Source organism: Trematomus bernacchii, unplaced genomic scaffold (assembly GCF_902827165.1).
Source record: "Trematomus bernacchii unplaced genomic scaffold, fTreBer1.1, whole genome shotgun sequence".
Lineage (NCBI taxonomy): Eukaryota > Metazoa > Chordata > Actinopteri > Perciformes > Nototheniidae > Trematomus > Trematomus bernacchii.
The window spans coordinates 8,522,790-8,535,028 of record NW_022987641.1 but is presented as its reverse complement, the minus strand read 5'-3'; the positions used below and the strand labels follow the sequence as shown (position 1 = coordinate 8,535,028).

The 12,239-nt window shown below is 41.3% G+C and overlaps 1 protein-coding gene across 4 annotated transcripts in view; it reads left to right on the top strand.

Moving 5' to 3' along the window:
• zgc:162331 (uncharacterized protein LOC793007 homolog) overlaps positions 1 to 9,560 on the top strand; it is a 39,948-nt gene extending 30,388 nt beyond the window's left edge. For 3 of the 4 annotated variants that reach the window (XM_034133535.1, XM_034133536.1, XM_034133534.1), the window contains exons 3-6: positions 5,573 to 5,764; positions 6,478 to 6,631; positions 6,730 to 6,915; positions 7,538 to 9,560. In XM_034133535.1, the coding sequence (XP_033989426.1) occupies positions 5,573 to 5,764; positions 6,478 to 6,631; positions 6,730 to 6,915; positions 7,538 to 7,835 (830 nt within the window). In that variant the 3' untranslated portion in view covers positions 7,836 to 9,560. The remainder of the gene's footprint in view (positions 1 to 5,572; positions 5,765 to 6,477; positions 6,632 to 6,729; positions 6,916 to 7,537) is intronic. The other variant, XM_034133537.1, reaches the window with a different exon arrangement.
• The last annotated feature ends 2,679 nt before the right edge of the window (positions 9,561 to 12,239 follow it).

Sequence of the window (12,239 nt, the reverse complement as noted above, 5' to 3'; positions counted from 1 at the left end):
TTTCTGGTGCAATACATCCTGTTAATGACACGCTAACACACAGGAATACAGATGCACACACTAACCGTGAGGAGGAGTCAAGTGGATTTTAAAGCCAATTACTTCCATCTATTCTACCTTTTTTCTTCAGAACTGTATGCTGAGATCTTCACTCCTGCATCTGACATTAGCTCTGTAAACTTTAACATGCACAATTTCTGCAAACATAAATAACCCACAATGGGAATTTCTTTTCTGGACACACATGTACCCCTAGGCGTATTTATGTCAACGACTCACACTATTGTCACACCTCAGCCGTACAGGCTTTGTGCAAAAGCTTCTCACGCCTTACCTTAACCCTAACCTAACCTAACCCTAACCCGCTCACCAAACAATGTCACTGAGGAAGAGTCTGAATTAGCTTTCTCACTGCTCTGATGGTTTTAGCTGGATGTGAACAACTAATAGGCAGGGTAAATGAAGGCGAAGACAAAGCAATACTTAATCAATGAAAGCAATAGTAGGGTATTTTGGTATTTGCTATGATGTTTTTTCGTTAGTAATGTAGGTGGAGTCAGCAGCCAGTTGAATAGCTTAGCATAAAGCTTGAAAACAGTACTAAATAGTTAGACTGGCTTGGAATAAAGTTAACAAAATCTGCTACAGGTACAGGTTTCTTTGCCAGGAAATGTGTGGGAAATTCAAATGACTGTTTTTTTTCTTTCTTTTATATTCTGGCATAACAACTGGCCCCCCAAACAGCAAATGTTTGTTTTTACACTTCAATTTGTGTGTGCACTAGACAAGAAAAAGTCCCAACAGACAAAAACCCCACCAACATCTGCCTTTTGTCAGAAACAGTTATATAATCCTTTTAATTAACGGATGGTTGTAAAACACACTTCACTAACATTCAAATAACCAACAATTTGAATTGTTGCTCTTTACACCACGAAAAGAAGGGGTACTATACTTCAGAACTTTACAGTACCTCAGTGATATTTCTGATCTGAATCTACTTTTAAATATCCCAAAAGCTACAAAAAGCTCTGTCAGATAGTTATTTCCGATTGTCTTCTGTGTTAGATGTAATTTATCCTTTTCCAACCACTTGCTGTGTGTACTTTAGATTTCGTATGCTGCATTCCCAGAATGCCAGACTGAGTTTGAGTTGACTTATTTGAAGCAAAGTGACAGTAACTGTGGCTGAACACGCAAGAAAAGAAAGTGGGCATTTAAGACCTCTTGTCTCTTTGTCATGTAACTTTGATGAAGGTTTTCGTATAAAAATTGAACGATGCTTTTATGGCGTCCATTGAGCTGCGGGCTTAGTCTGTTTCCCACATATGGCTGAAGGTCTTTGCATGTTTGTCGTCCCTATGCCATGTCAGTAATGTCTGAAGTTCAAAATCTGAAATTCAAGTCTGAAATTAAATATATTTTAAACCAATGTTTATCCAGGGAAATCTGACCAAGCATATGGTAGAAGTTGTGTCTCTTTTCAGGGAGAGTCTAGCAAAAGGATGACATGAACTTGCATTACCTGAAGTGTAGGATCCAGTGTCTTCACAGACTGTAAGAAGTGGACAAAGTAACTATGATGCCACTGGTTTACGGACTGCCGTTTTGAAGACTCTAGATTAGCATGTGGGCCGTCGCCATCTTGGTTTTTGCAACCAGAAGTGACAGGGAAGTGTGGTCCTAGGTACAACCGAAGCCTGAAGAAGACTTTAGGCAACCTAGATGTTACACTTACCTTTGATGAAGAGAAAACAAACTGTGAAAGAGAAGACGTAAACAAGGACACACATTTGACTCCTTCCCCTCCAGCCTTCTTTATGTATGGCTGTTTAGGGCAGATCTGGGACACCTGAGCTAAGGGAGAAAAAAGGAGGGAGAAAGAACACAGGGGGTGAGCACCGAACACACCCAATGAGTGGCAGTGTTGGGAAGAGAGTAGTGTAAATGACTGTAGCTCAAGAGAATGGATTTAAGAAGAATTTGAAGCCTTTACAAATTGCTCAAAGCTAAAGAAAAGAGAAGAAAATGGATAGCTGCACTGTAATCCACCCAGGGAGTGAAATGTGGATTTGTTGTCAATTTTAGTTACTAATACAAGTTTAGTTTTTCTTAAAATCGACTTTTACTGCAATTGATTCAACAGTACACATTTCAGCTCAACATAACACGTACCCAGACTGAATGTTTTGCACATTTACTACATGCTAACATTATTAGCATAGCCCTATGGCTTTTTATCTTGCATGAATTAGCCTATAATTGCTAGCGGATTTTTTTATTTGTAACTTAAGAAATGATTATCTGAACATTATTAATTACGGCAGCCATGTTGCAGGATGTTTTCCCCCCCTTTTTCCGCGCAGTCCTACAGAGGCGGGGCTTGTTTTGGGGGGGAAATGACTTCAGCATTGGCTTCACTTTTCACACCAGGAAAATGTTTGTGTCGGTGTGTGTGGCTGCCTGGTGTCCACGTACAGGACATGTGAGAGTGTGTGTTTGTTCTGTTCCTTCTGTGCATGTGTGTGTGTCTGAATCTTTAATGCAGAGAGCCTAATCTTTATTTAATCACAAACTATTCCGAGTGCTTCCCTGTCAAAGACAAGCGAGGAGGGTTTTAGAGAAGAATACAGCAGAGTGGATGTTTGGTTGGCTTTTTCGGGTTGCCAGGTTCAGGGGTTCTAGAAGTGTATTAGCTCCCTGCTGGCAACTGGACAGTTTGATTGGCAACCCACAGTTTCCACAATGACAGAGAGGCTTTTCTGAATGAGAGTGAACTACAGCAAACAGAGCGAAGAGTACACACACACAGAACTGAACTCTTTGAGTCAAGCACACATTACCTGTCAGTAAAGATTTCAGACACATGAATTCTGTGCTAAGGAGCTTAGGTCAGTCTCACACACACAACTTGACTTTAAATTTAACACAAATTTCAATCTTTTCGGCATTAATTCCAGTTTTTATTGATGCTAGGCCCCTCTGATGGTTTTCTGTTTGTCCACTTCACAATGCCGTCTTTGTTCTTCTTCTCTGTTTACTATATTGGTCGCCTGGCAGGGGAGGTGGGAGTTACTTCAGGGTCTTGGGGGGAGAGATTCCTGCTGCGGCGTGGCAACAGCCAGCAAAAAAACCTCTCTAATCTTAAAACACACAACCTTACGTAACATGTTCAATATTTTATCCCCCTTTTTAGAGGTAAAGGCTTTCTCTCATGTGAGCCAGTGTTTGTGTGAGGAAGCTTAAGAGGTGCATTCCAGATTTAACAGTTGGTGTTAGTTTTCATAACACTTGTAAAGAGGGTGTTAACAAGAGTTTGTTAGCTAGCTAACAAGCTGAAATACTTATTTTATAAAACATGAAATTATTTAAAGCAAACTTAAGATACCCCATGTGGGGCTTCTCTTCTCTCCAGTAATGCTTCTCTCAAGCAACATACGAAATGTAGAGTATTTTATAGTTTTTGCCATGTCATTTTAAATATAATAGCGTCTATTTATGTATTGTGGTGTTTGCTGGATTTTTCAAATCTGAATTTATTATCACCCAACTCCTTAACCTTAGCTCTATTGAGCATTTTTGTGTCTTTTTGTGTGTTGTTTTGGTACCACAGCATGGATATGCACTAATTCTTATGTTTTTATTATTCTTAAAAAGCCAGATTGAATTGAAGAACTTTCCCAAATGTATACTGTTGTCCTGACTGTTTTGGTTAACTCTTTCTCAAAACATATCAACAAGCAGCAACGGCTACAATAAAAGGTGCCTTAGGGAAACAGGATGGCTTTTAGTCTCTTTAAAAAAACTCTTTAAAAGTAGTCAGCTTGTCCTTGTTTCCCTGCACTGTACCCATGACGCACGTGTCAGCAGTGTGTGCCTCGATGCAGAGGATATATGTGTGTGTGTGCGTGGGGGGGTGGAGTTACTGTCATCTTCACACAGGATCATGGGATCCTCTTCCTCTCTTTCTGTACGCCGCTGCAGAAATCCTCCCATCTGTCGTTCCTAATCAGAAGAGAGCAGCTTGCATGTTCACAGGGTCTTATTGTGGGATGAAATCTCACACACACACACACACACACACACACACACACACACACACACACACACACACACACACACACACACACACACACACACACACACACACACACACACACACACACACACACACACACACACACACACACACACACACACACACACACACACTACACTAATACTGACGCAGCAACGCAAACTGGAACATCACGTGCCCTTCTAAACATTACTTCTAAAACATCATCATGCTTTAATTACATACATTCAGCATACATACATACAGTTCTCTAGACAAGCATTTGTTTTGTTTCTTAACATACAGACATAAGTGATTCATTGAAGTGAGCATTAAAAAGGTAGAAATGCTGAGTCATCAGCTTTGATTAATAACCCACTGCAGATACCACATGGTCGTTCTGTGGTACAGTAAGGCACTTATTTTCCATGTGGGTCTTTCAGCGAAACGTTGTGTGACCAGCGTCGCTGTACGTTTACATGAGAGCCTCTGAGATTTCCGCAATCTCCCCCACAATCTAACAATAGCTGCTGTATCACAAGACCTCTGATATGAGTATTGTAGCATAAGGAAGTTAAAAATAGCACTTTCTGTCTCTTTCTCTCTCTGTCTATCTCTCGAGTGGAAATGCTAATGTTCAGACTCTCAGCATAGCAGACTGTCTGTCTAGGGTAGAAATGAAAAGAAAGGAGAACAAAGAAGTGAAGGTAGCAAAGTAGAAAGAAGTTGACAGGGATGAAGGAAAAGGGACATTTAGAGGATTCATAGAGTTTAAAAAGTCTGTTTTATATTGCCAAAAATAGCCTAAAAGCTCTCCAAAGTGAGAGGTCATAATCCACCAATTTGACTATTTCTAGATCGATTAACTCTCTACTAAGGATTTGTTCACAGCTGATACGTTTGAAGATGTATGCTAATTATGAAACTGTATCATAAACATTTTATAATGTTTGTAATGTTCTTCCTTATTTAGGTCCCAAGCTCTCAATCACAAAGTATAGTGAAGCGCAGACGCAAAGCAACATATAAGATTTTATCTATAATTCCAAAACAAAGTGGAATCATCTGTAAATGGGTACCGTGATTGCTATTTGCTATGATTTTTATCATAATCGTGTATGGGCAAACCCTGTTATTACTTTTTCATTCCACTTTTGCCAGGTTCAGGCAGTATTCTGACTGTGCAAAATACATTTTTGGGCAGTATTTGGCATCTACAGGAGACAAATTTGTGATTTTTACTCCTACCAGACCAGACAGTCACCTTTCCATTGCCCTCACTAAATCTTGCATTAAATACATTTACTGTGAAAGACATAGGACCGTAAAACACTGTTAATCAGGTTCAGAAATTAAAAAAACATCTAGATTTCTCAACAAAATGTAATAAATTATTTTCATATAAAATGTCCTTATTCGAGGGTGGGACCTATAATAAGCCTTTTGGCCTTCCTTGCATATTCTGTTATTATTTAGAACGTTTTTGTGACCCATGAGTTGACCTTGTGTCCTCAGGTCTGTCCTGCATCCCGATCCTGCCTCCCCGTCGCGGCTCCTTCTACGTGGAGAGCGGCACCGGCACGTCCATCGGCAGCGTGTTGGCCTTCTGGTGCAGGGAGCGGTACCAGCTGGTGGGCAGCGACAAAATCTCCTGCTATGTGAAGAACGGCAGGCCGCAGTGGAGCAACTACCTGCCTGTCTGTGAAGGTAAGACGCTTTATTCAGACACTGTCCTTTTCTTATTAGATACATATTTTAAAGGTATCCTATTATGCTATTTTTAGGCTCAGATATATATAAAAATATATAAAAAGTCTATGTGTTTTGCTCAAAATACCAAACAGATCACCCCATTCTAGCCATGCCTCATATCCCTCTATTTCAGCCCTGTTAGAGAAGTGCTGATTCTGGGTCCTTAGCTTTAAAAGAAAAATCATATCTATCCAGATACTCAGCTAAATGCTACCGTGATTAAACGCCATATCATGTTCAAAACCACATCAAGGATTATTTCTGAAACAGTATGGAGCTCAAATGCTTTTACTCTTGCGGGTTTACCACTAGGCGAGTTCCTTTTTTGATTTCCTGCTTTTTTACACTTACTCTCTCCAGTACAGGTTAGCTCTGAGTGTTAGCGGTGCTTGCTAATGTAAACAAAGACCAAATTACTTCCAAAACACGTCGCTCATTGTTTCTGATAGCGACGTTTCTGATAGGGCCGTGGGTGTAAAGCCAGCCCATATTTCCGATATTACGTCATGTCGGCAGCAAATCTGGATCAGCTCCGTTGTACCCCCCGTTTTTAGAGATGTGGGTACGGAGGAAAAGAGAGAGGGTTTTGTTTTCTGACACTTTGTGAGTTCCCTTACACACCGGGGACACACATAGGAGACCTTTAAATGTAATTTGCCCCCCTGCAGCGATCCCCAGACCTGAGGACCGGGGTCTCAGAGTGGCTGTGTTGGCCTCAGTGGTGAGCGGCGTCGTCATCCTCGCCATGTCTCTGTCCTTCCTCATCTGCTGCCTTCAAGAGCGATCCGGTCGGGACCGAGCCAAGAAGGAGGGACGGAGCAGGTAGGACTGCACCTAAAGTAACTCTCGATACCACCCCCCACCCCACCTGTGACATCCCCTCTGTGAGGACTGAGCTGATACAGGTGTCTCCCCCTCAGGCGCAGGGAGACGCGCTCCAGCCGGCGCAGCCAGTGTTGGCTGGAGAGAGAAGAGGGAGAGTGGGAAGCTTTCCCTCCTCCCAAGATCTTCCACCTCTCCCAGAGGATGAATCCCCACCTGGCTCCTGACGGCCCCCTCTATCTGACTGGAAGTCTGGGTGGATATGAGAACAGGGGGTACCAGAGGTAGGACTCACAGCACACTAAAGAAGTTGGTTCAGTCTGCTATCGTCAACACATTTCAGGAAATCTATATGAAATGCTCAAATTCAGTCAGTCGAATGGGAATGGTTTACCAAAAGCAAGACAAAGGGAGCAAAAGGTTTTCTTTTTCATGGTGGCAAATGGTTGACCCATCACCTTAGGTCATCAAAGTACTCATGGAACAAGGTGTCTAACACATATCTACTTCCCAAAACTATATGTCTAAACCATACATTTTGGAACTTTTACTGAAGCCGATTGTGTTCGCAATCCCATTGTTGCTTTCCAAACCGATTGATTTTGTGTCACTGCATCCGAGGGAACATTCAACTAGCTAACAGTGGGTGAAATGACGTGCCAAAGAGCTCCATTATTGTTAACAAATAATAATTAATCACACATTGATTTACTGGCTGACATGTTACTTCATTAGTATAAGCACACACTGGCCTGTTCATGTAAACACTCATCAATGTGTGTTATTCCACCGCTGAAAATAGTCCCCAACAGATGCACTTATTTTAAACCTGTTTTTACATATTTGGATGACTGGCTATCTCTACTTCCACTTCCTGCCTAATTTCCCGCTCTTTTCCTCCTGCAGGAGTCAGGAGAGTTTGCTGAAGGCGTCTCTTCCCGGACTCTACCGCTCCGAGTCTCAGCTCTACCCCCATGTCGTCCTGCAGAGAGTCCCAACTCCCACAGCACCCTCCGCCCCGCTCTACCTCCACCTCCCATCCTCCTCATCCACCTCCACACCCGCCCACGCCGCCCCCTACGTGCAGCCACACCTCATGGCGCAGTACCCTATCCCAACCTACCCGCCCCACCCCAACCCTCACCAGACACCGGCGCCCATCTATCCCAACCCCAACCCGACACCACAGCGGCCATGGCAGTAGCTCCTGGGGAAGATGTTGAAGGGACACATGGAGACTTCCTACTCCTCCTAGTTTTCTCCCACAGAAAGGATGCAATGTTCCCAGAGAGACATAAAGAACATGTGTATAGCTGCAGTACCCTCTTTTACTGCATGCTGCTTCTCCTGCATTACGGACTAAACAGGAACTGAACACTACATTTGTCTCTTTAATTCTTACCGCTGCTGCAATCTCTGCAAGAGGAGTTATGTCGAGAAACTCCAAGAGAAATGACAAGAAAGTTCCAAGTAGCCGGTCAACAAGGGAACACGGGAAGTTGGACTTGACTAATTCTGGAAGGATTTGAAGGACTATGGCCGCCTCTGTTTAGGTAGCGCAAATCTTTCAGCAGTATTCATTTTTTAATATAAAAGGATCCCTATTAGCCTTACTGAGGTCCACAAATCTAATCAAGACATGTAAATACAGTCTATATTTTTGCTTTAAGAATTAACATGAATTTCTGAAATCGGACTTGTGAGGTAACAAACGGTTTGGGGTCACTTTACAGATCTTATTAATAAGTACTGATACTTTCCCACACTGCATGGAGAAAACAGATTGGCGGGACTTAACACTGTGATTTAAATGCTGCTGTTGCTGCAGACTCTGAATGCAAGTGTGTGCTAATAATACAGGGATCGCTTTGAAAGGTCACCTATTATGCAAAATCCAAATGTTCATATCTTTTATACATAAATATGTGTCCCCTCTGTGTTAAGAGATTCGGAAAGTTTCAGTTATATAAAAACCTGGCTGAAAATGAGCTGATCAGATTTTGGCCACTTTGTGATGTCATAACGTTTTTTTTGGGTTGTCCAACCATTAGCCAATAACAAACCAAGGTAACACCCGTCCACCTTATCACCTGAATCTCCTCCTAGAGCACCATTGTGATTTTTTTAAACCAATCATCTTGCAGAGGGGCGTGGCCAGCAGCAGCTCATTTGCATTTAAAGCTACAGAAACAGAATCTGCACTTTTGAAACAGTGCTGAAACCGAGGGGTTTACGGCATGCTACAATGATCTGTTTGGTATTTCGAGCCACATCACAGACGTAGTGTATATATCTGAGACCTATAATATATTGTTGAAAAAGAGTATAATAGGGGACCTTTAAATGTATCCTTTTGTTCTCACCAGAATTGTGAACTAAATGTTAAACAAATGTTGTTTGTACTGCCACGACTTATTCTGTCCCAACTATCTATGGCAAAAGTTTGATTTATGTTTGGCAATTAACTGGTAATGTGTTCAGAATTTTGAAGAATAATTACAACTAATTAACACAACATTCTTAGTTTAAAGGCTGGTTTGAAAAGGAAAACATTTGAAACATCTTGTGTGATGTAACGAGGGTTCTCTGTAAGGAGGTCCGACCCAGAAATGCACTGATGTTTGAGCAGCGAGATAAGAAACGAGTGTGGACCTATGTACTCTGATACACTTGAATTATTTAAAAATGTCAGCTGTAGTTGTGACCATTTACATGTATCTGATATTCCCTTGCTCTACTGTATCTACATGCATTCATAAACTGTGTCCAGGCTCATTCCAGCTGTAGGCACACTAACAAACTGCACTTTACATTTTTTGACGGGGGGATTAAACGGCTTTCATAAATAATTGACTGTTAACTATTTGTAGTATTATAATAGGACTGCCATGCAAGCTGAATAAAGAGACTTTGGTTTAGTTGAACAGTTGATGGCTGAGCATGTTTTCAATGTGTGCTAAAGAGGGGAAGAGAAGAGAGAAAAGAGGGATGTAATTCATCACAGCGTCATGACACTGGACTTCAGTGACAGAAACAGGAATGAGCCGTGTATATTTTGTACACCTAAAAAGATTTGGTGGTTTGGAAAGCTGATGCAGCAACAGGAAGTTGGGTAATAGGGGATGATGGCTTTAGTTTACTCGACAGATAAGCTCTTCCACACTGATCACAGGAGAGAGACAGACACACAGAGTCTACATATTTACATTGAAAATTGGCTTCAGGTTTTCAGTACTAAAAAGAAGAGACATATTTTTTCAATAAAAAAAACCCATCATATTATTTATGATAAAATCAGGGCTAGATAAATACATTAAAAAAAAGAAAATGCCATTACATGCAGTAGGGAAACAAAATATTGTTTTAAAAGTGCCTGATTAATTTCCCATTCTATGTTATATTAAAAGCCAAAAAAATAAAATACAAAACCTTAAAATAAATGGATGCCATTTTAAGAGATAAAAACTGAACAGCCTTTGATTAAGAGTAAACATCCCTTTAAGGAGTGGTCAAATGTTTAAAACTATGTACATATCCGTGAAAAAACCAACACTGAGATCCTGCTGCATGTTTGTCCCTCCTTATTTCCGTATTGTTTCAATGAGTAACAATAAAAGACAACTGTTCGGTTCCTTACAATGTGCTTATTTTGGAAACAAATGATGAATTCAGTTGAATAGCAAATAAGGAGTACTGCATGAGATTCCTGCCTCTGGCAAATATACTAAATTATAAAACAATATCTAAACTAGACACAACAGAGTTCAGACAATTCATGAAAAAAAAAAACTTTACTTTCAAATACCTTCATTCCTTATTACAGCAGATACATCAACCACACTTTGCACATACAAAAATCATGTTGTCCTGTGATAGCAGGGCGTGTTCAATAAATGGCCCTGGTGGCAACAGCAAATATTTTCCAACAGATTTGCTTATAAAGTCCAATAAAGGTTGATTTACAATTGACATTTGTCAGGGTAATCATTTGTTCAAGGAAACACAATCATAATTTGCTTTCAATATTAGAGGAACCAGTGATATACCAACAATTTACAGGTGCAGTATGAAGGCAAGTGTAAAAGTAAAATCCAAACTCATTCATTCCAGGGGTTATTCTGGGATCAAATAAAATGTTATTTCCTTTAGCATGCCCTCTCCTGATGAATGGCATTAAGCGGGTTATTTTGAAAATAGGTCATAAGAAAATAAATAGCCACAGCGCTTGCTCAGACCCTTAGCTGCATTGTGGCTGCATTCAGGCCTTTTTGTTGCGAATGGGGGACTGAACATGTGTCTCTCTGCTGGGCCTCTGCAAAAAGAACACCAACATCTGATCCAGAATAGCTGGAGAGCTGATTGAAAGTGGGCTAAACTTTCATTTCCTTTTAGAGGATGTTGTGGTGATTGGACATTTGGAGATAAATCAACAACAGTTTGTTCATACTCAGTGCAGTGTTGGGTTGTTTCAAAAGGTTTACGGGTTAGAAGAAAGGGTATAAAAGACGGTAATAACCTCTGGTCTAAAACATGTTAGCATGTCCTTTTAGAGACGATGGCCTTTTCATATTTTCCCAGGAGTTCAGTGGATGAATGTGATATGTGAACACAGTAAGGCATGGCCCTTAAGTGCACATTTAATATGAAAACAGATACTTAAAAAAGGAAACGTGCATTAGAGGAGTTTCTCTAGCAGCACTGCACACAGCGGAGTGGGATCCTCCTCCAGACAATCCTCACTCATTGGGCTCGAACCCTTCTGAGGACACTGATATGTCCCTGAATACACTAAGGCTGGTGCCCCACGGGAATGCATACGGCAAAACGCATAGGATTAACGCAAACGCAATCGCCAAAAAGCTTCCGTCCACACGCAATATACACTGGATAGTGTCTGTTCACACGAGACAGCTCCGTTTAGCTCCAACCACTGGAAAAAGCTGCAGTACATATGCCGAGCCTGTACGTGGCGCTGTAACTTCCTCCAGAAAAAGCAGCGAAGAAGCATGGTTGCCATGGTTGCGCTTGTTTATTCTCCACGGTGGGGGCCGAGGGAACCGGGCAGAGTTTTTCGCCGGTCAAGGTGTGTAAAAGTTTAAATCTTCCGGACAAAATTATAAAAGTGCCGGTCAAAGGTCTTCTTTGTTATTTATTAAGCTTTAAAACAAATGAATAACGACGATATATAATAATAAAATACACGGAGCCTGTCCTCTCTTTTTCCTCTCTTCTGACAGCGTCAGCGTCAGTCTCATGCAGCAGCTGATCCAGTAATGATGACTCGACAGTAAAAATAAACATATTTATAACTAGTTTAGGTAGTTTGAGAGGTAATTAAAATAGCTAAGGGTGATGATCTGACTTGAAGTGTGTGTTTTGCTCCCGCTGCATCACAGCGGGAGCAGCTGCGTGTCTCCGTCCTGTCAGATTAGACTTCACTCGCGTTTATGTCCATATCGAGAGAAAGATAAATAATCTGAATTCAGTGTGCAGTGTACTTTTGCGGGGGTGAGCAGCAGAGGTGGGGGGAGGCAGGGCTATTGCGTCATCATTATCACAAAATGATCGTATAGAGGCGATCACACGGAGCCGTATGACCCCCCAGAGC